The sequence below is a fragment of the Plasmodium vivax genome, chromosome 14 (genome assembly GCF_000002415.2).
Source record: "Plasmodium vivax chromosome 14, whole genome shotgun sequence".
NCBI lineage: Eukaryota > Apicomplexa > Aconoidasida > Haemosporida > Plasmodiidae > Plasmodium > Plasmodium vivax.
The window spans coordinates 2,454,441-2,477,935 of NC_009919.1; the positions used below are offsets into that span (position 1 = coordinate 2,454,441).

Here is a 23,495-nt window from a genome sequence, read left to right on the forward strand (position 1 = left end):
CTTTTCGCTTCATGTACGTGCACTCTGGGGCGCGCACAGAAACATGCGCATAGTGTGGCAGACCCTCCAACAGAGCTGTACCTGCCGCCACCCAAGTTGAATGCAAAACTGAAGTGAGAAAAGATTAAGAATAGCTTTAAGGATTGCTCTAAAGTGAGTGAATGGTGGAAGAAGGGCACTGCCGTGAATGCTTTAGTTTATTCTTACTCCTACGCTTGCGCTTTTTTTTTTTTATTTTTTTTTTTTCACGTCCTTTAATTTGAAAAAGGAACACTGCATTGCGTTGGCATGGCGAAACGAGCATAAGGTAAGAACAAACCGTTTTCACCTCATTCCCTGTGATTAGCTCACCATGTTGGTTTTTTTTATTTTTACCATTTGGTCTTTCTCTGGGAAGTTCTCTCTTCGCTTTTGTCCTCCCATCAATTGGGGATTCGCGCGCCACTTCGCCGCTTGGCAGTACCGCCGCGAATGTTTTTTCCCCCGCCCATCTAATCTGTATGGCGGATCACACGGAGGTATCTGATGAGAGGTGAAGAAGGGCCAACTTGATGAGAATAGAAGGGCCAATTTTATGAGCGTCGAAAAGGGGCCTATTTTATGGGAGCCGCAAAAGGGCCTATTTTGTGGGTGCTATGTGCACCTCGCTGTGTGCCCCTTTTTTCCTCCACCCATAGGCATACGTACATACGTACATGCGAGCGTGCGTACTACCCGCAAATTTTTCAAACGCGCAAAGGCAATTCAAAGGGGAAAAAAAATAAACGCACGCGATCTCAACGGGCATGTAAGGCTGCGGCAAAATGCCAGTACCTAAATATGTACACAAAAAAAGGGAATATTTTGAAGTGGAACGTTTCTTTTGGGGGCTGCGACACGCATTGCCTACTGCAACGCGTTTTTTTAAAATGCAAAATGCGCACTTGACACCGGCGGGAACAATTTAATTTTATTTAATTATTTTTCCACGATATTCTTTTTCCAGATTTTTTGCTGTTTTTTGCCTATTTTGTTGCCTATTTTGTTGCCTATTTTTTTGCCTATTTTTTGCCTATTTTGTTGCCTTTTTGTTGCCTTTTTTTGCCTTTTTTTTGCTTTTTTTGCCTTTTTTTGGCCGTTTTTGGCCTTTTTTGGCCTTTTTGTTGCTTTTCTTTTTTCCCATCCGTAAAGAAATGCTCACCAAAAAAGCAAATCAAGTGATGAAATGCGCATTGAAGAAGAACACCACCAAAGAGGGGACAACGATAGCGTGGCGATGATAACGTGGCGATGACGACGTAGCCATGATAACATAGCGATGATAGCATGGCGATAACGTTCAGGCGCCGCGTTTTCATTTTACTCACCCGTTCGCCTTTCCACCCTCCCATTTTATTCATTTTATTCACTTTTTTTACGTTATAGCCCCAACTTTGTTACGCCTTTGGGGCCACGTATATGTGTGAGAGAGTCCAGTCGACTGTACGCAGGAGCTCTTGTGCGTACAAAGGTACGCATACGTACAAGCGGCGTATGCAACCCGAGGAAGCGCGCCGCGCCGCGTGCCCCTTTTTGAATCGGCGAAGTTGAGCGGCCTACTCAACAGGCCAAGTGAAGCCGCCAACTGATACGGCCAAGTGAAGCCGCCAACTGATACGGCCAAGTGAAGCCGCCAACCCATTTGTTGACGGCGCCGATTTTTACGCACAATTTGTGAAGATATTTTAAGGAGTGGCGGAAAAATATAAAAATCGGAAACGCGAGACCCCCAGCGGAATTTAGCCATTCTGTTTCGCCGCACCCCGGTTGGCAACTCCGCCTATGCTTCTGTGGCACACGCACGGAAGGATAAGCAGATTTGCAATTGCGCTTCGTACGTGCGACACTTACGTGCGCACCCGCTCCCCCTTGAACGCTCCTCGGGGTTGAAGCGCCAAATTGTATCGGCGGAAGATTTTTCAGAAGCCACGCGCTGTTAGCATAGCCCCGTTTGTTAATTGTGCCCAGCTCGAAATTCCCCCCCCAAAGGGAATACCTATCGTATGTATGTACTTATTAGTGTTCGTTTGTCGAGCAGCTTAGTACCCCCCTCCCCCGTTGCAGAGGCCCCCTTTTTTTAGTTTCAAACGCTAGTAGAGTCTGCGTAATAGATTAGCAGTTGTAGTAGCCCTATATCGGCTCATTATTTGTGCAGACGGAGCGTTTCTTATTTGTGGTGGCCCTTTGCCTTGAGCATATTGGGAGAAGCGTCTCTCCAGATTGCCTCTCTGCTTCGCCATTATCGCGGGAAGAAGCCTCCGCAGGTCTCAGCTTTTCCAAAGGAGACACGGCTGGCAGGGAAGCAGCGTGACGGCGCAACTTCAAACAGCGTAACGGCGTAACCGCAAAGCGGCGAATGCAACAAGATGGACGTGACGAGCTTCAAACGCAAGGTGTATACCTTTCTGGAAAACGAAAGCGAGTACCTCTTGAAGAAGGACGACGGGGAGGAGAGCGATGACGCGAGCGAAATCAAATATTTCGAGGAGGTGAAAGGGACGGCGAAAAAAAACTCCAGCAACATCTTCCGGCCGACGAAGTATGAGCTGTGCCAAAGTTTCGAAAAAACGAAGGGATTTCTGGGCATAGAAATGTCTAACAAATATGAAGTGTTTTGCTTTGCTTGTAATTATTATTATGATGAGGATTTTTTAGGCGAAAGGAAAAAGGAAGTAAGGGGCAATGAAACGATACTTGGGGAATACTCATTCAAAACGTATGGTGAAATAAAAAACGAAATTGAAATCCTAGCATCAGCTTTATACCAGTTTGAAACGATAGAACCGAACACCTTTACAGATAATGGAGCATATGACAAATTAAAAATTTTAGGTATTTGGTCCAAAAATAGAGTAGAGTGGTTAACTACGGATTATGCTTGCTCAGCCATCGACTTTGTCACCGTCCCTATATATGACACCATGGGCATCAACTCGGTGAAATACATATTTCAAAAAACGCAAATGAAAATTTGCTGCATCGAAGCGGAGAAATTGGAGTGCCTCATCAAGTTGAAGGACGAGCTGGCTGACCTCCAAATTTTAATCATTTACGACGAATGGAGCTTACGAGACGACATTAAGCAAAGAGCCAGTAAGGCCGGCTACAAGGTGTACTTTTACAAAGACCTAATTGATAAATTTAAGAATCAAAATATTATCCCCCAGTGTGAGTTCTACGACCACGCCTTTCACAGTCAGGAGAAGGCGGGCAAGTCCGTCCCCAAGCGCGTCAGCGGGGGGAAAGGTCAACCGGGTGGCAATAGTACAAGTGGGAACAACGCGCTGATGCAGAAGCTGAAAAAGAATAAAGGCAAAGTGACGGATGTGTGCACCATCATTTTCACCTCCGGATCGTCCGGCATGCCCAAAGGCGCCATGCTGACCCACAACACGTTCATTACCTTTCTGCAGAGCTACATCATCGACGGAAATAGACTGGGCTTGATAAAGCATGACGTGGTGCTTAGCTACCTCCCTCTAGCGCACGTGTACGAACGGCTAATCGAATTCGCCCTCTGCTTTTTTGGAGCCAAAATAGGCTACTTCTCTGGAAACATAAAAGAGTTGGTGAGTGACATAAACGAGTTAAAACCATCCTTCCTAATCACCGTCCCGAGAATTTTACAAAAGATCCATGACAATGTTATGGAAGGTTTGAAGAACAAATCTTTTATTGCCAGAACGTTGGTAAGGACGGCCCTGAAAAATAAGAAAAGCATATATTTAAAAAATCCGAAGAAATTTTCCCACCCAATATATGACATCATTTTACAACCAGTGAGGAACCGATTCGGAGGCCGCATAAGGACGCAAGTCATGGGTTCTGCATCTATGGATAAAAATAAACTAATCGATTTGCAAATGCTCTTTTCAGCACCCATTTCGGAAGGATGGGGGATGACAGAAGTGGGTGTAGGCTTCCTACAGCACAGATATGATAGCACCAAAGGAACCATCGGAGGAATGTTCTCTAATGTTTCTATGAAAGTCGTTAAGGTAGAAAATATGAAATATGACCCAAAGGCTTATCCAAATAGAGGGGAGTTATGCGTTAAGGGAAGTAGCCTCATGGTGGGCTACTTCCGAGATGAGCAGTTAACAAAAAAGTCATTCGATGAAGATGGCTTCTTCTACACAGGAGATGTCGTAGAAGTGAATGAAAATAATGCCTACGTTCGAATCATAGACAGAGCAAAAAACATATTCAAATTGGCACAAGGGGAGTACATCGAGCCGGAAAAGCTAGAAAATCTATACACCAACAGCATATACATTGAGAATATTTTTGTACATGGGTATAATTATGAAAATGAGTTAGTGTCCATCATAGTCCCCAACGAGATCTTCGTTCGTGATTATGCCAAGAAGAATAACCTAAATATGCCTTTCGAAGAGCTGCTAAAGTGTGATGCTATTAAAAAGCTTTTTCATAATGAAATATTGGCCATGTCCAAAACGTATAATTTGAATGGCATTGAGAAGATCCACTTGTTTCACTTGACGCCCATTCCGTTTTCCGTGGAGAATAAGCAGCTCACCCCCACGCATAAGGTCGTCAGGAACGCCATCCTCGCGGATTATAAGCAGGTCATCGACGATTTGTACCAGTCGAGGAAGAAGTGAGTTCGTTTACTCGCGCCGTTGCGGTGTGAGGTGCGCCGTTGCGGTGTGAGGTGCGTCGTTGCGGTGTGAGGTGCGCCGTTATGGTGTGAGATGCGCCATTATGGTGCACGCTGCGTGGTTAGGGTTTACGCTGCCCCGTTATCGCTACGCCAGCGCGCCACGCCCCATTTTGTGGCCCCTGTTAACCTATTTGATGAGCGGCGAAAAAGAGAACACTTTCCCGCTGTGTGCCCGGAAGGGTTGAATCGATCCTTCCTCCCCTCTCGTCGTGCGTATATTTAGTGCACAAATAAGCAGAGGGGATGGAACCTCTCCCAGGGGGAGGGGAAAAAAAAGAACAACCAATCGGACACACCTTATCGATGGGTTAGGCTGCACTTGAGAAAAAAAAAAAAAAAAACCAACCCTGAAGTGTGCCCTTGAGTGATGATAATATGCAATTCTTTTTTTTTTTTTTTTTTAAATATGCAATGACGTATTTAAGAAAATTCAATTTTGTGACAATGCAAAGCACCTTGTAGCGAATTTTTTTTTTTCTACTTCCCCATTTGTGTATTCGTGCGTGTGCGGCATGTGCTGAATGTCCGCCCGTGTATGCATAGACGTACATACGCACGCATTTATGCAGACCTGCGTGTAAACGTGTTTGTGGCAGACCTGCGTGAAAACGCGTTTGTGGCGGACCCACATATAAACACGTTTCTGTGCAGTCCTCCCCCCCAGATGCTCCCCCTCTGCATTTATTCGTTAATTGCCAAATGCACATGAAGAATACACATTGGCATGCATTTTTGTTGTGAAATTGATTATCATCATATGTTCTGCGCGTATGTCTGTACAGGCATATGTGTGGCATTAAATTGCTCTGAGTAAAAACTTGCTTGTAAGGTAACCCCCACCGTGTGGTACGCACATATATATAAATATAAATATATGTGTGTTTGTGCGCATTTCAAAAAAAAGTGACCCGTGGGATCCCCACTTCGGGGCGGCGGAAGCTCTGCCGCGGTGTCCATACGAACCGAGTGCGTCACCCCAGTTGTCCTGTCGTGGGTTGTTGCCTGCACAGTTGCATTGGCCAGCCGCGTAACAACCCGCCCACCCTGAGGAGTCCTCCTCCTCCTCTACATGGCAAATTTAGACCCACTCGTAAATAAATCTACGCCAAGGTGACCTCAAAAGGGTGATGTGCCTTTACGAAGGCAGCATTATGTGACCGCAAAAAAAAAGGATGAGGAACGTTCTTCCCGTTTAACTCCATCACCCAGATGGTAAACACTTCGCGGAAATTTTGAAGCGAAAAAACAGCTTGGCTTTCCACATATCTATGCCCAAGTGGGTGTTCGCACTGTCCCACAATTTTGAAACAGAGTAACATTTGAATTAGCCAATGATTGGCTGGAAATTGCAAAGTGAAAAAAAAAAAAAAAAAAGAAAAAAAAAAAGAAAAAAAAAGAAAAAAAAAGGAACAAATGTGAAGGTACACAACGTCAAGGTCGAATTAAATGTTGGGTGGGGTTTCCCCTCCTTTTCTCTATTTTTAATTAAAGCGACATTCAATAGGAAAAGGGGAAAAAAAACGCGACTTTTTGCACAGATTGACAGTACGCATAGTGGGGCATACACTGTGACACATACAAACGCGTGTAGTGATGCACAAAATGGGTTAAGACGCAAATTAATTCTTCACAAAATGTAGCAAACGCGTGGGGGGAATACTCGCTTCATCTTTTTGTGTTATTTTTTTTTATTTTGCTACTGCGCTTTTTTTTTTCTTTTTTTTTCAAACATTCCACCCAAATGGGGGCGAGACGCACTTGCAAGAAACTCCCGCGTTTCAAATTTGACAAATCAGACATAATGACTGCGTGGGTCATTTTAATTATACACATAAACAGGTGACGAAACAAACGTAGAGACAGAAATAAAGCCGAAAAAGAAAAACAAGCAAGCAAACAAGCAAACAAACAAACAGACAGACAAAGAAGCAAAATAGGGCAACGCGAAGGCGAAATAAAGCGATAGCGCCGCGGGCCGCGCGCGCTTCAATGCTCCAGCCTGGAGCTCACAACTCCTGCTCGAAAAGGCCCCTATTTTGCAGACACGCACACAATGTGACAACGCGCCTAATTTTTCCGCGTTGCCATTTTTGGTGCATGCCTAATATGAACGTGCGCGCGTGTGGGTCGCGAGTTGAGAGGCTTCTTCTTCCTCCGTTAGACAGGTGAAGCGGAAACGTTTGGCAGGCAGGCAAGCTTCCTCTCCCTTGCTGAGCGCACTCTCGGGTCGCCGCAAATGGAAACATACAAACATGCAATCATGCAAACAGGAAAACAGACAAACAGACACACACATACGTGGCTTACACACATACGTGGCGTACGCACGTACGTAGTTGCATATCCTTCGCAACAAACTTACACACAAATGAATATACACTCATTTACAAATAAGTGAGAACGCGCCACGCCACTTGGTGAAGTAGACTCTAATTTGGACACGCTTGGTTCACTTCCGCCCAGTTGTCATCAGTGGGCTTAACGAACATGGGGAAAGTCACCAGGTGGGGCAGACAAATCGACTTCTCTCCATTTTATAGTGCGCTCCTGTGGGATACATATCACGCGAGATGAACAAGCAAAAAGATGTCATTCTTTTTGCATCTGTAAAGTGTGAAAAGCGAAGGGAGGAAAGAATGAATAGACATATACACACATGTGTATGTACACAATGGGGTGACCATGTTACGCCACGTAATGGGGCGCACAGCTGGTCTTTCTCTCCTTTTCTTGTTCTCTATTTTGTTTTCCCTTCTTCTCTCCCTTCTCACCTTCGCTGCAACTTCTGCGCCCGAGGAACCTCATCGCGGTTGCGAAATCGGGCGGAAAAACACACGCACGGGGGGGCGAAGCAAATAAAAGAAAAGCGAACAGGAAAAGGAAAATAAATACGGACAGGATAACGCAAACAGATGGACAAATGGATGGACAAACGGATAGACAAACGGATAGACAAACGGATAGACAAACGGATAGACAAACGGATAGACAACGGATAGACAACGGATAGACAAACACACGTGCAATACGCGCACGATGCGTGGACGAACGTGAGGGCGGCCCGAGTCGGGGCTGAGAAGGGGGCGCGGAGACGCTCTCGCTAGCACCCATCTGCTACGCACATGTGGGAAGTACACGTGACTGCCTCGCTACGCGCCGCCTTAAATCGCTTCACACCGCTAATCGCTCAAATCGCTTCACACCGCTTCAAATCGCTAATCGCTCAAATCAACTCGTTGCTCTTCTTCTTAAACTGGTTGTACGAAATCAGCGAGGAGGAGCGGTTGGGCGCGGGGCACCCGCCGTGCAGAACCACCGTTTCGTACTCATTCGAGTTGGCCATATACGCGTCGTAGTCCTTCCTATTCAGCGTGATGGAGTCAATGCTGCTCTTATCTTTGATCAAATTTTCGGAATACTTATCGTCAATTTTTAGCATAGTATCGAAATAGTTTTTATAATCATTGAAATTATGTTTGCTGTTTTTTCTGGCCTCTGGCTCCGCCTCTGCTTTGTTCTTCTCCTCTCCATTCTCACCAATGTTGTAGTGTTTACATTTCTTGCGCATTTCCTGTTCCGTCAATTTTTGCATAAAACTTTCCTTATTCTTCAGTTCATTCATATTCGCATTCATATGCATGTCCGTGATTTTGGGGAGAAACCAGGGGTGCCCTAATGCTTGTATGGCTGTACACCTATCGTCCGGATTTTTACTGCACATCCAGAGGATAATTTCTTTGACATTTTCAGACTTGGTTAACCAATGCTTTGTGTTAAAGCTGATGTGACACCTCATGTTTTTTTTAAAAATCTCCTTTACGTTATTTCCTCTGAAGGGGGGATACCCACACAGGATGTTGAAGAGAATAACCCCTAAGCTGAAGATGTCCACTTTCGTGCCATACGACGCGTACTTTAAAATTTCAGGTGCCACGTATCCGGGGGATCCACACCGCATGTTCATAGACGGGCTATTCAGGAAAGAGGCTAATCCAAAGTCTATTATTTTTAACGAACTAGGGTCATTCACATTTTCCAGCATCAAGTTTTCCATTTTTAAGTCCCTATGTACTACTCCGTTGGAGTGCAAAGCCTCCAAGGCTATTAAAATTCGTTTAATAGCTTTTTTGGCCACCTGTTCTGTGTACGGGCCATTGTTATTCAGGTATTCAAAGAGTTCCCCTCCCTTTAGATATTCCAACACTAGGTAGACGAACCCTTCTTGCTCGTATGCTGATATTAACTTTATTATATATTTATGCATGACCTTTCGGAGCACCTCAATTTCGGTGTACACATTTGATTCTTTCACTTTCGATTTGTCCACTTCTTTCACCACTACTCTATTTCCATAGAGGATGTTGGTACCGATATATGCTGTGGAAAAGCTTCCCTTTCCTATTTTTTTATTCAAGACATATACATTTTTAAAACCCAAGATGGGGAAGCCAAGCATGTTAAAGAATTGACTCATTTCACTAAACTCCTCCTTACTTCGGCACTGAAATTGGTACTCCTCATTTGCCGTGATTATATGAATGCATGGTCCTATCTCCGTTATGTTGTTGATTATTCTGCACCCTTTCAAAGGCACTGTAAATTCCGGGTTCTCCTGATACATATACGTCCAGCATAGCAAATATGGGTTCTTCTTTTCATCATACGTTAGGGACACATGAGAAGCTGCACCAGTTGCCAGAGGGAAGTCTATCCGTTTTCCTTTAAATAGCTGATGGTATCTCTTTTCCATGTTGTGCGATGTGCTCGACGCGTTTTTTTTTTTTTTTTTTTTTTTTTTTTTTTCTGCGATTTGGGGTTATCTTCAGTTGGGGAAAATATATTGGCAATTTTTTTTTTTTCTTTTTTTTACGCCCTACGGTTTGCCATATAACGATAATGCGTGGTGATCAACCTGAATTGTTACGAAACAAAATTGTGAAAAAAAAAAAAAAAAACAGGTGGTGGGTGTGGCTATCTTAAAAGGGGTGTCAGATAGGACACACCATGAAGATATAAAAGTCAGTGCTCCTATCACGATGTGCACATATGGGTTCACAGGGGAAACGCACATATGTACAAACTTCACATATACACAGTCACTACATGGAAATTTTCCAACACGATGGAACGGGGTCACAGGGTTGACAAATGCGGGGGAACACAGCGGTGAAACTATGTACACACAGAAAGTAGAGAAGCCACGAAGCCACAACTGCATGTACGTATATGAATCAAAGAATGTCACTCGGGGGCACACATGACGTGGGAGCGAACGATGCCATGCGATGTACACTCAAGCATAGATACGCACAAACGTGGTGCGGTAAATATTTAAGAACAAACAGGCAGCAAAACAACACGTAGGCGCGTTTTCCCTCTATGCGTTAATCGACGCGGTGTAGTAGGAAAAGAAGTTGCAAAGGAGAACTGGTAAGGGTGGCAAGGATAACGCGACGATCGACAGGAAAGGAAACGCGGGGCTACTACAACAACATGGAGAGAGCGCTAACGCGAAAGCGCTATAATGCACTGCAGCACGACGCACAAGTCTACATTTCTCAAAATCATTCAGTTATGCAATTCTGACATCTTGATATGGTTCACACACAGCAAATTTAACACACACTGACGATATTCATGGTTCTCCGTTCTATTTATGTTTACTTTTGTTACTTGCTCCAAACTGTTTGCAGTGGCTTTGAAGAGTATGTTTTCTCCAAAACGGCGTGCGCGTTGTTTTTGAGAGGCGCACAATTATATGGTTTGTGTGCATAAATAAGCTTATACGGGTATGTTACCGCATATATGTGTGGGCTCATACAGGTGTGCGTATATATCGAGGCAAACGCGCTGAAAAGTGTTTACACGAAGTGTTATTGACAAGTCACACTGGAGGGTTACACACTCGCTTGGTGAACGTAAAAACTTCGGAAGGTGATACACTTATAGGGCAAAATTTTACATGCAGGAGCGCAATCGGAATTGTCGGTTAAAAATTAAAAAAAGGGGGAAATTTCACGCACATGGTTGGTTTGAAGCGTTTTTCTGAGGTGTGAAAATTCGAACCTTTGCAAGGGACAAAAAAAGGGAAGGAAAAGGGGAAGGAAAGGGGGAAGGAAAAAGAGAAGAAAAAAGAGAAGAAAAAGGAGAAGAAAAAAGGGGAGGAAAAAACGGAAGAAAAAATGGAAGAAAAAACGGAAGAAAAAAGCGGCGAACGAATGGGCGAGCGAGCGAAACGAAGGCGTAAAATGTGTAAGGTCAAAAAGAAGGCGAAAAGTGTATTTTTTAGAAAACTCGATTTGTATATAGTTTCAAAATAGTGACATTAAAAAGAAAATTAAGCTATATATATATTCGCACAAACATGTATATCAAAATATGTACTTTAAACAATACAAAAAAAAAAGGCAAGTACAAAATGGTTAATTCGTTTTATGTAGTGGTTTTTTAAAGCTGTTGTTCATAACTAGAAAAAAAAAAAAAAAAAAAAAAAAAAAGCCTATCTTTTTTGCTTAATTTTCATTTTAGAAATAAACAACTACGTGTATATCACATGAACAAGTCAGAAAAAAAAATTTCAGTTAGAAAATTTTTAATTTTGTTCTTTTTGTTGCCCTTTTTGCTTTTTTTCTTTTTTGCCTTTTTGTTTTTCTTGTTTTTTTCGTTTTTTTTTGTTTTTTTGTTTTTTTTGTTTTTTTTCTTTTCGTGGCTTTTCTGGCTTTGCTTTGCCTCCTTACAGAACGAAGTTAACGGCAACTTTTAGTTACCGCTGCAATTGCCGAGTTTTCAAGTTGGAAATTTAAAAATTGTCGGTGTGCCATTCAGCGTTTTGAATTTGGGATCAATATATCTGTTTTTTTTTTTTTGTTAAGTTGTAAATTTTGTAAGGTTCTAATTTGAACAAAAAAAAAAAAAATGTTGTTTGTTCCAAGAAAGAGAGAGGCCCCAATAAATAGTTAGCTTTTTCCAAAAATGAGATTAAAAAGTGTTGAGTGAGTACTCCTTGCACAAAAATAAGTGCAAAAGAAAGCAAAAAAAAAAAAAATCATAAAAGTCAGAAAAAACAGAAAAGTCAGAAAAAACAAGAAAAACAGAAAAAACAAAAAAAACAGAAAAAACAAAAAAAACAGAAAAAAACAGCGATTTTGAATATATACATATATGTGCCGCTCTTCACCCCTGACTATTCAAAATTCTACAACAGAGCAAGATTTGCTCTATGGTTAAATTCCATGTGGTTCAAAATTTTAAAGCGCAAATATAACCTTACCATGTAACCGCGCACACATAATATAGCTAACTGTTTTTTTTTTTTTTTTTTTTTTTTCATCACATTTTAGTTATTTTCTTCTTTTTTTTTTTTTTTTTATTGCATGTTCATAATTTTTTTTTTCTTTTTTTGTGTAACTTTATCAGCTTTTGTTGCATACATTTGAGCAGCTCTCAAGAGAATTAACCTTAACAGAACGAAAGGGGGGGACTCTCCTTAAAGCCTTTTTTTTTTTTTTTCCAAAAAAGCAGCACGCACGAAATTGTACACAGAACGGTTAAGTTAACAATGCTTCTGTGTGAGCGTTTGTTTCATTACATGACTCGCGCATAACCGCGCATAAAATTTAATGCCACATTTCGTATGTTCCAAATATTAATTTCAAAGGCGCAGCTCGTTCTTTCCATTTGCGCGCGTTCTTCCAAAGTTCCAATTTCAAGGGTACGCACTGCATTAAGTACATGGAACGGTAAAGTACAGAAAGCCCCAAAGGGGGGAATGTTAGCATGCACGTGGGCAACAGGTTAAGCGGAAATCAAACTAACGCTCACCTTGTCAATTTACTTTAGTAAAGCGCTTCATTTTAAGCTCTTCCCCTGCTTCAATTGTCAAATGGCGAGGTGGAAATTGCGCGGACCGCTTTGCGTTACATTTTTTTACACTAATTTTCCACCGCGAGGGGGAATCATATTGGCTACATGAATTAAAAAAAAAAAAAAAAAAAAAAAAGCGGAGAACGAAAAAAAAAAGGCGAAAATTCGAGAGAACGCTCCTCATCAATGAGGCAAATGCTTCAATCACCAACGCGCACTCTGCGCGCCTGAAATTCAGACGGGAAAAATATTTCTCAATGTGAATGAAAGGGAGAAAAAAAAAAAAAATTAGATAATGAAACACTATGGTGAGTTACTACATTGTGCAGAATGCATCAAACAGTTTACAAAAAAAAATAAACAAATAAGCGAATTAGTACAAATATATACATACAAGCATGTATGCGTACACGAATGCGCAATGCGCGAAAAAAGGCATGTTCTCCTTTCTGCTGTGGGCAGGGGCTTAGCAGAAACGCGAAAGAGGATTCCCCCCCATTCGTATGTATATATGTGTGTACATATGTGTGTGCATATGTGTGTGCATATGTGTGTGCATATATATATGCAGATATTTACAAACGTATGCTATACGAACGGCGAGCCGAGCCAACGCGCGCGAAAAGCATAGAAAATAATCACGACAAAATGAAACCGTGGCGACAACGTCACGCTGTGGTATGCTACACAAACGGCGCAGCTCAAGCTGGCGGGAGCACAACGCGTTTGGCTCGTCGTCTGCCCCTTTTTATCAAAAGGGGAAAACGTAATTAATTATTATAAAAGAGTGGGGCGGAGGAGGGGAAGATAAAATGGTCAAGGGGGCATACCCGTATGCGCCCTGGTGTGTTACAAAAAAGGGGTACAAACTGTAAACCAAACGGATAGGTACAACGTTGCCACATTGTGCAGGCTTCAATTTGATGCATTTATGGGCAAATCTGAATTTTCACGCCCTTTTTATGCTGAACTTGAGCTTCTTTTTTCCTCGCTTCACCTCATGCTATTAACCTGGCCGCACTGCGCTACGCCACGCCTCGGATCACATCACTTGACTATCTTCTTCTTGTAGAGGGGCGAGGATTCCGAGAAGACGTCCGACAAGAACTTGTTATGCGCGTCCTTGGCCAAATGAGCCACCATTTTATTTTTACAGTATAGCCTCACGTTGCACTCTTCGAAGTACCTCGGGTGCGTGCCCCTATACTCCTTATGCGCAATGAAAGCCTCATCCTCATTATCCGAGCTGTAGAAATAAACCGAGTCTAGCGGATCGTTTGCACCCATTCCGTAGTTCAAATAGTTCCAGTCGATGATGATATCATCCGGACTAAGTCCATGAGCGTATCTGGCTATCCTCTCCTCATTTGCTATATCCTTCAAGTACTTAATGAGTTGCGGTTCCGAAAGGTTAATTTCTGAAATGTACTTGTAGGCATGGTTGGAGTTCCTATCATGTATAACGGAGTTAATCAGGTTGAGCGATTTCTGCACCTTCTCATCGTACTTGTGTTTATTCGCCCTTTTCTTGATGTCATAAATTATGGACGAATCGGTTAAGTCTAGAAAGGCATCCAAATCGTGCAAAGATTCTGACCACTTGAAAATATCATCTGCGAGTCGAAAGCCATCACACAGCATGAGCTCCATGACTCGGACCTTCCTATGGGTATACACCTGTTTGAATAGAGAAAATCTGTTCATGTAAACAGTCCAAACAGGGTGAATCTCCTTAACGTTGTATGTTATGTGCCCATTAATAACAGAACTTTGGCTAATAATTCGATTGCAATTTAGAGATGGGAGTGTCCCATTTGGGGGGGCAATAGTTGCATCTCTCTGGAGATAATCAAATTTGTCCGCATCTAATCCATTCCTATTGTTACATATAATGTCGTATGAAGCTTCTATCAAAGAATCCACCGGGTCTACCCCACAAACCGATTTGTGGTGTTCCCTCCCCTTTATTAACTTTTTTATAATTTTAATATCCGTGGAGTCTAGCACATCATCCTGGTCTATCAAATTTTCAATAACATGTTCGACAATTTTGAGAGACATAGATGCATGGTTCCATTTATGATCCGTTTCTTCTTTTTTATAATTCATGAAGAAGCTTTCGAAGGTATGACTGAATGGGCCATGTCCCAAGTCGTGACAAAGACCTGCTATCTGCACACAGCGAAGCATTTTATTTAATTCACCACTGTATGGAGATAAATTGTACCGATTACACAAATGGGCGAAATATTTTGCAGACAAATAGCCAACTCCTAAGCTGTGCTCAAATCTGGTGTGTGTAGCTCCAGGGTACACAAACTGGCAAACACCTAACTGAGATAAATTTCGTAATCTTTGGAAAAAAGGATTATCAATAATATTCTTAAACGTCCAATTGTCAAACTCAATAAACTGGTGTATTTTGTCGCATATCGTTTTGGTGTGTTTTTTTTTATTTTTACAATCACATGGGTCGAATTGGCTAAAAATGTTGTTGCAGAAAATTCTCTTCTTTTTTACACTTAAAGTAAAGTTAACGATTTGTACAAATTCGGAGAAGGAGATTCCCATTTCGTTCTTTACCCTTTCGAACTTCCTCCCCTCTATGATTATGCGCTTGAACAATTCTACATTTCGAATGTTGCTCTGTTCAAATTTGGGCCACAAATGGGGCAGACCGAAATGGATGCACATCATCAGGAGGTCGTTTACGTCCATCACTTTGTAGATGTAATTTATCAACCTTTCCTTGTCCCTGTCCGTCGTGGGAAGCGTTTTAATCACTTCTGACTTTATGTACATGTCAAAGTAGACGTACTCCCCCTTTTTCTCCGCGCCGCTTCGCTTCTCCCTCGCCTGCTCGTAGTAGTCCCGCATGGCCGCGATTTCCTTGCACGCCTGGGTCGATTCGCTGTGCGCGGCGGGGTCGTCCCTTCCAGCGCTACCGTCCATTCCGTTGCTGCTCACCCCGTTGCTGCTCACTCCGATGCCGCTCACCCCGTTGTCGAGCTTCCCCCCCCCTTGAGGCCCATTCCTCTGCACCCCGTTACACCTGTCGCCCTTTTCCCTACCCGCAGAGGTGTGACCATTACACAGCTGCGCCTCCCCGGGGTTGCCCCCATCCCCATTATGCTGCGCCAATTGCTGCGTCAATTTGCCATTTACACTGACCCCATTCTGGAAAATACTTTCATGCGCACTCGCAAATTTCACATTCGATTGGCTAGTTATGTCCACATTTTCGTCATTGTTCATACCAGTGCAACTCGTGACCGTAAGGTACGAAACGTGGCGTAAAAAATCGTACACGGTTTTTACATTTCTGAGCTCCAGATTTTGTACAATTTTATCCTCCTGGTCCAGGCATATGTTTCGTAAAAAGTCCTTTACGCTTGAAATTTCGCACGTTGGGTTAGTTTTATTACATTGCATGTTCATGATTTTTTTTTTTTTTTTTACATACACTTGGGATCTTTTTTTTTTAAAAATGCTACTTGTTTACTTCTCACACAGCTGCATTTAAAGAAACTACGGTTTGCCTTTCCCCGTGAAAATGATTCTTTCCTGCAACATCGTTGAGGGGATGTTCGGCTTACGGGCGAGAAAAAATTATGGCGAAGGGATTGAAGCCAGGGGGGATGGGCAAGTTCTGGCAAACGATTGAACACCGCGAGTGTTTGGAGCTGCTCTCGGGCACACGCTTTTATATACCTACTGCAAAAAGCAGCAAAGCTGTTCCATGTGGTGATAAAAAAAAGGAGGCTGTAAAATAATGAGGGCACCTTTTTCCACGTTTAAACGATGATAAAAATTGGAGTTTCAAAAATGGGGGAGGTGAACGAAATGGAAATTCACCTTGCCGGTAAGGCAAATGCCCCTTAAAGAAAAATTAGGATGTTATTTCTGCTGAGGAGGAAAGGTTGTTCTTCTGTTGAGGTGAGGAAGAAAGGTTGTTCATCTGTTGAGGTGAGGAAGAAAGGTTGTTCATCTGTTGAGGTGAGGAAGAAAGGTTGTTCATCTGTTGAGGAAGAAGGGTTGTTCTTCTGTTGAGGAAGAAAAGTTCCCTTTCTGTTGAGGAAGAAAAGTTCCCTTTCTGTTGAGGAAGAAAAGTTGCTTTTCTGTTTCGTTCGTTTAAAGCAAACTTGTGAGCGTTGGGGGAAAAACCAGCCGAATTTGCAAAAAAAATAGCGTTGCAGTGCAAGTGGTCACATTGTACATAAGCGCGAAAAAAAAGGGGTTTTCACGTCGCATTTCGTCGCTTGGCTTCTTCTCGTTTCGTTTCGTATCTTTTTTTTTTTTTTTTAATAACTTTTCGTTCCGTTCCGTTCCTGTTCGCTTCGCTTCGCCTCTTTTTTTTTTTTTTTTTTTTCCATTTTGGTGAGATTTATTTTGTTCCATTTTGTTTCGCCCTGTCCCGGTTCGCTCCGCACAGTTCCTTTTTTTTTTTTTTTTTTTTTTTCCCTTCCGCGCCAAATGTACATTTTACCTTCTACACAATTCCGCAAAAAATAGCTCCACTTGTGTGCAAAAGGAACAAAAATGGATACTTTTGGTACTGCCCGAATTCGCAAAAGCTTTCCTTATTTGGAGCCTTTCAAATATGCGGTAAGTTTTTGTGCCTTTTGCACCCCTTTCCGTGCGCATGCGGAGTTGGGGGCTGCCCAATGGCTTATCATTTCGTGCAGGTGGATATGTGCACATGTTGGCGTAGCCACTCGGGGGAGTATACCCTTGGGAAGTGTTGCAGTAATGGCAAGCTGCCGTTGCAGTGGGTGCTGCAGTGGGCTGCCGGGTGTGCCTACTTGCAAGGCTGCCCCTATGCACACATAAACGTGGATACATAGGGGCAGGCAAGCACATGTACACTCATGTGTACACTCATGTGTACACCCATGTGCTCCTTTTTCCTTCCGATGCTAATGGTTGAAAGGTTACCCCTTTAAAATGGCCTCTACTCCGCTGGGGTGACTGCTCCATTTAAAGACATTTCACCATCCCGTAATGCCACTTTGGAAATGCCCTTTCGTTGCTTCGCACTCCTACGTGGAGAAAAGTGTAGAAGAACGGGAAAAGCAAAACAGATCACCAACATAGCTGCGCAGTTCAATTGGGGGAAAAAAAAAAAAACCTTTAAAATGCAGTTCTGCTGTCAACACATGATAGCAGTATGTTCAAACGAAATGATGATCGGCGTAGGCGATGTGGAAACAAAATTTCGAACGGCACAACGTCAGTTCATTTTGCGGTCCCAACGTGAGAAGTGCAACGTAGGGGGCTCATCCTGGGAAGCGCAAAACATACGGATGAGTCCGTACAAACTATGCACTGCTTGCTACGTAAGACCGTTTATCATCCCCGCCTGGTTAAGTTTACGTGGAGGTTTGCCTCTTACTATGTTCGCTTCGGCCTGGTGCGCCATACATATTCCCGTAAATACACTCACGCTTGAGCGAACTGCTCCACCGAGTGAATGTCAACCGTTTGGTAAAACATTTTAAGCGGTGCAAAGGTGATTTAATTACGTCCGCCTCATCACCGCTTCAAATTTCCGCTCCGCCGCTCTCACTTTGCAATTACCATTTTTTTTTTTTCTCTCCCTCCACGGGAGTGCAAACTGGGCTGTGGAGCCAAAGTGGCACGAACAGGGGGCTCTCTAAACGGTGCGAAATGGTGAAATAGCGAAATGGCAAAATGGCGAAATGGCAAAATGGCCGAATGGGCAAATGGCAAAATGTACTTAAATGTTGTAATTTTTTTTTTTTTTCACATTTTCGACACACAATGCAGAAGCGGCGCTTCAGCGATAGCACCACGTGGCGTCAGCACATAGAACGAAAACATCGCTCATGCTGATAAAAAAAAAAAAAAAAAAAAACTGTTACACATACATGAAAGGTAAAAGAGCGAACGTAGGAGTGATTACTTACGGGATTGGAGGGGGAAAGAGGGAACTCCCCCCACATTATGTTTATCCCTTACCGGTGAAGAAGCTCACCTTCGCCATGCGCAAAAGGGGAACATACTAACGTATGTATCTACGCACATACGCGCATATAACAACAGCGCATTCGCCAGACTAGAAGCTCAAGCGCAACTCCGTTCACCCTGCTGATAATGTTTCTAACCTTCGTGAGGCATACGCCCCCCAAAACCCCAAGAAATGTGTTTTTCCCGTGGCAGAATTTCAGCATACACAAGTCAGGGAGCTTCCTAGAAAAGAACAGATTGGCACTGAGGGTGCCAATTAATTTAACCAAATTTGAAATTAGAGAGTACTTGAGAAAAATATATAATGCCAAGGTTATAAAAGTCAACACATTAATTAAGGTGCCGGAGAGGAGAAGAAATTTAACTGATTTTCGTTTCAATTATTATCGAAATGGGCCCAGATATAAAAAGGCAATCATAACATTAGAGCATGAAGTACCAGATAGCGTGAAAATGATTCAGTCATGTAAAAATATAGGCAGAAATCCATACATAACAAAAAAAAATGTCATTTATGGTGTTCGCAGCGATGTGAAGATTACACCTACACGGTCGCAGCTGTGGCAAATGGGTGAATGCAGATATTCCTGGAGATTACCTCTGACCAACTTGCTGGCTGATTATAAAATGAATTTAAATCCTGACTTAAGGATTGACGAAAACCTTGTTCAGCTTGCCCCTGATATGACCAAACCGTTTATGCATTCGGGCATTTCCTCGCAAACGTTCAAGCCAAGCAGTGTGCCGGAACAGACCTTTCCGAAGGTAATTTTTTTTTTTTTCCAAAAGGGTGATGTGCTTGCATAGCGGCCTGTCGATAAACGGAACAACGCGCAAAAAAAAAAAAAAAAAATTAACGCCCATCGGGAGTACTTCATTTTTTGAAAAAAAAAAAAATACATATTCACTTACGACCCATGCACAGTTGTGTGCGTTACGCGAACGAAATACACTTCGACCTGTACCACGTATATAGGTGCACATTTTTTTTTTTTTTTTTTTTCTTTTTTCCCCTTCCCGCCCGGTCATGTACACGTAGATCGATTTAACCCCCTGGAGAAGACAAGTGAAAAAAATTTACGAGTCGGGTACGTTAGCACCGCCCGAATCGTTTCCCAAAGATCGTAAAAGACATCAAACGATTGAGTACGCTGGTGAAAATAAAAATTTTAAACGGTCATCCAGAAGCAGTCAGTGGAAGGCCCCTTCGTAGACATAGCAAATGCGTACGTTCGCACAAGTTACACATTTTTGCCGCGTGGGGCATTCTCTTTCGTTCATTTCTCGTTGCTTCGCTTGCCTTGCCACGTTAGCACCTTTTCGATTTCGCTTTTGCATTTTTTTTTTTTTTTTTACTTTCACAAAACGTTTGATGCTCATTTGAGAGGTGTCCTTTTGAGTTAATATTCAACGTAACCGTTTCGTGAATTTGCAGTTTAAGGCAGTGCTGCATTGGGAAACTCGCTCGCCGCAGCATGCGACGGGCAGCGTGCAACTTGTGACTTTGCACCGCGCGGCGTTTAAAAGTAGGCGGGTTGGATGAGCGGGTTAAATGCGCGGTGTGTACTCGTTGCTTCGCCAGATGGTTACATCGCCAACTGGTTACTTCGCTGCGTCGCTACGTCGCTACGCTGCAGCTCGTTTATGCGACACTTCCCGCATGACGAGTGCGCAAAAGGGGAGATAACTAACGAAACGTACCATCGAAAAAATTGTCGCCGTTCCTACTGATCCCTTTTTTGGCCCATTCGCGGGGTGGAAACGTTCGTACAGGTGCGTACCCCGTCACGCACGTATGTATGTGCTGTTGAGCGAATGTACAGTTGAGCGAATGTACAGTTGAGCGAATGTGCAGTTGAGCGAATGTGCAGTTGAGCATGTGCCGTTGAGCGTGTATGCAGTTGATCGTACGTGCACAGTTTTAGCTCTTCCGCACAGGTGACCGCAAAAAAATGCGCAAAAGGGTGACAGCGTTTCGAGTGTGTCACGCGCCCTATCGCTACGTTCCCTAGCGGGGTGTTCTACTGAGTGCAATACCGCTTGAGCTTTATGTGAAAAGTTGCGGTGGAAAGAGGGGGGAGCGAGCGGAGCGCGGAGGGGGATAAAAGGGAAGCGAGAAAGGGAGCAAGAAGGGAGCAAGAAGGGAGCGAGAAGGGGGCGAAATGAGTAACAAAATGGCCAGTGATAAGGAACGATAAAGGAAACGAAAACGAAAACGAAAGCGAAAGCGAACACAAATGCAATTGCGCTTTTAATTGCAAGCGCGCAACTCCGTGTGAGTCGAATTTTCTTCTGATTTGTTGGAAATTGCGAACAGTCGGGGATGTGTGCATGCATTCAGTTTTTTCTTTTTTTTTTTTCTCACAAAAAGGGATGAACAAAAAGGTGTAAACGTTTTTTTGCATCCCGAAGGGTGACACGTGAAGTGCACATGTATGTTCAGTGCGTACATTTATATATAAATTTCTCAAAAAAAAAAAAAAAAATACTGCTCGGAAATGGTATGTCTTTGTAAACTCAGTATAGATAGGAGCAAAGTGTAAATCTGGAAAGTGTTTTAAAGCGGTTCGTGTGCCGTTAAAAATAAAATAAACAAATAAGTGAACAAATAAGCGAACGAATACGCAAACGAACACGCGAACAAATAAGCAAACACATGAGGCAAAAAAATGAACCAAACGAGGCAGTGATAGGTGTAAAAAAAAAAAAAAAAAAAAACTGATCTATTTTTATTTTTCAAAAGTGTTCATGAAGAATAGAATAAAAATCGATATGACTAAATTAGCCAAGTGCAAGAAAGCGATGTGAAAATTGTCACACGCATCAGAAAAGCTAGAAGGGTTAGAAAATAAATGAAACACAAAAAAAAAAAAAAAAGTAAAATAACGCGATGCGAAATGAAGCGAAACAAAAAAAAAATCGAAGCAAAATAAAACGAAGCAAATGCAAATGCAAAAGCAGAAGAGAAATAAAACACAAAAGCAGCATTTCTGCAGATAAACATTTTAAGATGTTCATTCTAAAAATACATTTTTTTCCATGTCATTTTTTTAAGCCTGTACATGTTTTGTCAAATTGTATTAACCTTTTTAAACGCTTCTCACTTTTGTAAAACTTAGTGTGTTAGCACAAAGTAGCGTTTCTTTACCATTTTGTTTAGCCTTTATCACTTTAATAGAACTTACACGATCGTACGTTCAACAGTCATGTGAGTTTTCTCGCGCGAGCATATGTATTTATGTTCGCTAGTGTGTTCGCATGTACGTGCGATCTTACTATGTATGACCCCGCGGAAGTGCTTCTCCCGCGCGATCATCCCGCGAGCGTATGATCCTTCGTGCGTATGCCCGCGCGCGGCCACGTTCTTGGGCGGTATACCAGCATGTGGGAATGCCTGTGTGCCGCGCGACAGCTCTGAGCACACGCGCAGGATTACTAGCATGCGCGAAGTGTCACTAGCATACGCGGGGTATTACTAGCATACGTGAAGTATTGCTTGCTTGCGGGTAGTATTTTTACGTACATATGCACAGTACGCACCACACGCGTGGCACGAGTAGCATACATACCTATGCACTGCTTTCGCATGTATATACACGCACAGCGTACGCGCCTGCCCTGTGCCCCCTCTCCACAGCGCATGATTTAAAGTTTCGCATTTTTCAATTTTAAGAAAAACGAAACTGCTCGCGAAGCTTCGCAAAGGTGTTTGCAAACCTTTTGGCGGAACGTTCGTGTAATTTTTGTGGTGCCTTACCTGATAGACACATGCACACATGCAAACATGCAAGCAAAAAATCGCGGATGCTCTAAAAAAAAATAAATTTAAATAAAAAAAAAAAAAAATACACGCAAAGTGAACGCGGTATTTTGCGAGGCAAAAATATCGAAAAAAATAAAACACAATAAAGAGAGAAACGTAAGAGCGAAACGAATGAGCGGAGCGAACGAGCGAATTAAACAAATGAACCAAACGAGCGAAACGAACGAGGGAAGAGTAACGAAACACACGAAACGAAATACCCAAAAGTATGACGTAGCAAAAGAAAAAAAATGATAAGCAAAAATTTATGAACACCAGTGGTACGTCAAACAAGGTGTACAAAAATACAAAATAAAGCCAAGCGCAAAAAAATGCTGGAGGAAACATGGAGTAGCATGTACATTGCAATTGTGTTACTCGCGCGCGTGATGTTACGTATGCATACGCATAGGCATGCCCATACGCGTACATATGAATGCATATGCATTATGTGCGTATGTGCCTATGTACCTATGTGCGTATGTGCCAGTGTACCTATGTGCGTATGTACCTGTGTACCTATTTGCGTATGTGCCTGTGTACCCATGTGCCCATGTACCTACGTATACACCTTTGGGCATCCCCCTTAGCGTATAAGCTCACCTCATAGTTGCTGAGTCCGTTGGCAAGCACCACTGGCGATAAATTTTTTTTTTTTTTTTTTTCGTGTTCCAAACATATGCGTAAACAATTAATTTATGCATATGTGCATGACTCGATTTTCCTCGCCCCCTATTCCTTTTACACATTCGTCAATAAACGGTTTCATAAAATACGTACATGTATTTTGTTTACGGGCACGCGCGCACGCGCATGTATTATATGTAAACGCCTGTGGCTATGTTACACGCGTACTACCCATTACACACGTGTGCGTACTCGTCCAGTTGTGGATGGCCGAATGAGCGCATTCACATGTGTGTTATGCAAATACGTATACGTGTGTGTATATTATTAAAACATTTTTTGCTCAGTTTTTCGTGTGTAATACGTGCCATATGAGCATATTCCCCCTCCCCTTCGTATGTGTACAAAAAACTTTTTTCGTTGATATTGTTTTTTTTATGCAAGTCTGGCTTCACCCCATTTCGGTTTATTTATTTTTTACAATTTTTTTTTTTTTTTTTTTTTTTTTTTTTT

The 23,495-nt window shown here is 42.6% G+C and overlaps 4 protein-coding genes across 4 annotated transcripts, besides 21 other annotated features; 2 read left to right on the top strand and 2 right to left on the bottom strand.

Moving 5' to 3' along the window:
- Positions 1-223: 223 nt before the first annotated feature.
- Positions 224-248: a microsatellite.
- A 20-nt stretch (positions 249-268) lies between these two features.
- Positions 269-311: a microsatellite.
- Positions 312-2,384: 2,073 nt separating this feature from the next.
- Positions 2,385-5,025, top strand: PVX_100890 (long-chain-fatty-acid--CoA ligase, putative; the record flags this gene model as incomplete). Its single annotated transcript, XM_001613874.1, has 1 exon — positions 2,385-5,025. One exon carries the CDS (start codon positions 2,385-2,387, stop codon positions 4,641-4,643), a length of 2,259 nt encoding a protein of 752 aa, XP_001613924.1. The 3' UTR covers positions 4,644-5,025.
- A 1,035-nt stretch (positions 5,026-6,060) lies between these two features.
- Positions 6,061-6,110: a microsatellite.
- Positions 6,111-6,586: 476 nt separating this feature from the next.
- Positions 6,587-6,637: a microsatellite.
- Positions 6,638-7,615: 978 nt separating this feature from the next.
- Positions 7,616-7,715: a microsatellite.
- A 210-nt stretch (positions 7,716-7,925) lies between these two features.
- PVX_100895 (serine/threonine-protein kinase 2, putative) lies at positions 7,926-9,452 on the bottom strand (the record flags this gene model as incomplete). Its single annotated transcript, XM_001613875.1, has 1 exon — positions 7,926-9,452. One exon carries the CDS (start codon positions 9,450-9,452, stop codon positions 7,926-7,928), a length of 1,527 nt encoding a protein of 508 aa, XP_001613925.1.
- Positions 9,453-9,476: 24 nt separating this feature from the next.
- Positions 9,477-9,507: a microsatellite.
- A 1,667-nt stretch (positions 9,508-11,174) lies between these two features.
- Positions 11,175-11,201: a microsatellite.
- A 1,867-nt stretch (positions 11,202-13,068) lies between these two features.
- Positions 13,069-13,135: a microsatellite.
- Positions 13,136-13,584: 449 nt separating this feature from the next.
- Positions 13,585-13,666: a microsatellite.
- Positions 13,613-16,003, bottom strand: PVX_100900 (HD domain containing protein; the record flags this gene model as incomplete). The annotated part of the gene is made up of 1 exon (XM_001613876.1): positions 13,613-16,003. One exon carries the CDS (start codon positions 16,001-16,003, stop codon positions 13,613-13,615), a length of 2,391 nt encoding a protein of 796 aa, XP_001613926.1.
- Positions 14,721-14,747: a microsatellite.
- Positions 15,577-15,669: a microsatellite.
- Positions 16,004-16,810: 807 nt separating the features above from the next.
- Positions 16,811-16,916: a microsatellite.
- Positions 16,917-16,936: a microsatellite.
- Positions 16,937-17,003: 67 nt separating this feature from the next.
- Positions 17,004-17,026: a microsatellite.
- Positions 17,027-18,338: 1,312 nt separating this feature from the next.
- Positions 18,339-19,766, top strand: PVX_100905 (50S ribosomal protein L23, putative; the record flags this gene model as incomplete). Its single annotated transcript, XM_001613877.1, has 2 exons — positions 18,339-19,318; positions 19,593-19,766. Exons 1-2 carry the CDS (start codon positions 18,680-18,682, stop codon positions 19,764-19,766), a joined length of 813 nt encoding a protein of 270 aa, XP_001613927.1. The 5' UTR covers positions 18,339-18,679.
- Positions 18,422-18,442: a microsatellite.
- Positions 19,539-19,565: a microsatellite.
- An 887-nt stretch (positions 19,767-20,653) lies between the features above and the next one.
- Positions 20,654-20,735: a microsatellite.
- Positions 20,736-21,142: 407 nt separating this feature from the next.
- Positions 21,143-21,237: a microsatellite.
- Positions 21,238-21,252: 15 nt separating this feature from the next.
- Positions 21,253-21,273: a microsatellite.
- A 1,198-nt stretch (positions 21,274-22,471) lies between these two features.
- Positions 22,472-22,550: a microsatellite.
- Positions 22,551-23,467: 917 nt separating this feature from the next.
- Positions 23,468-23,495: part of a microsatellite that runs on past the window's edge.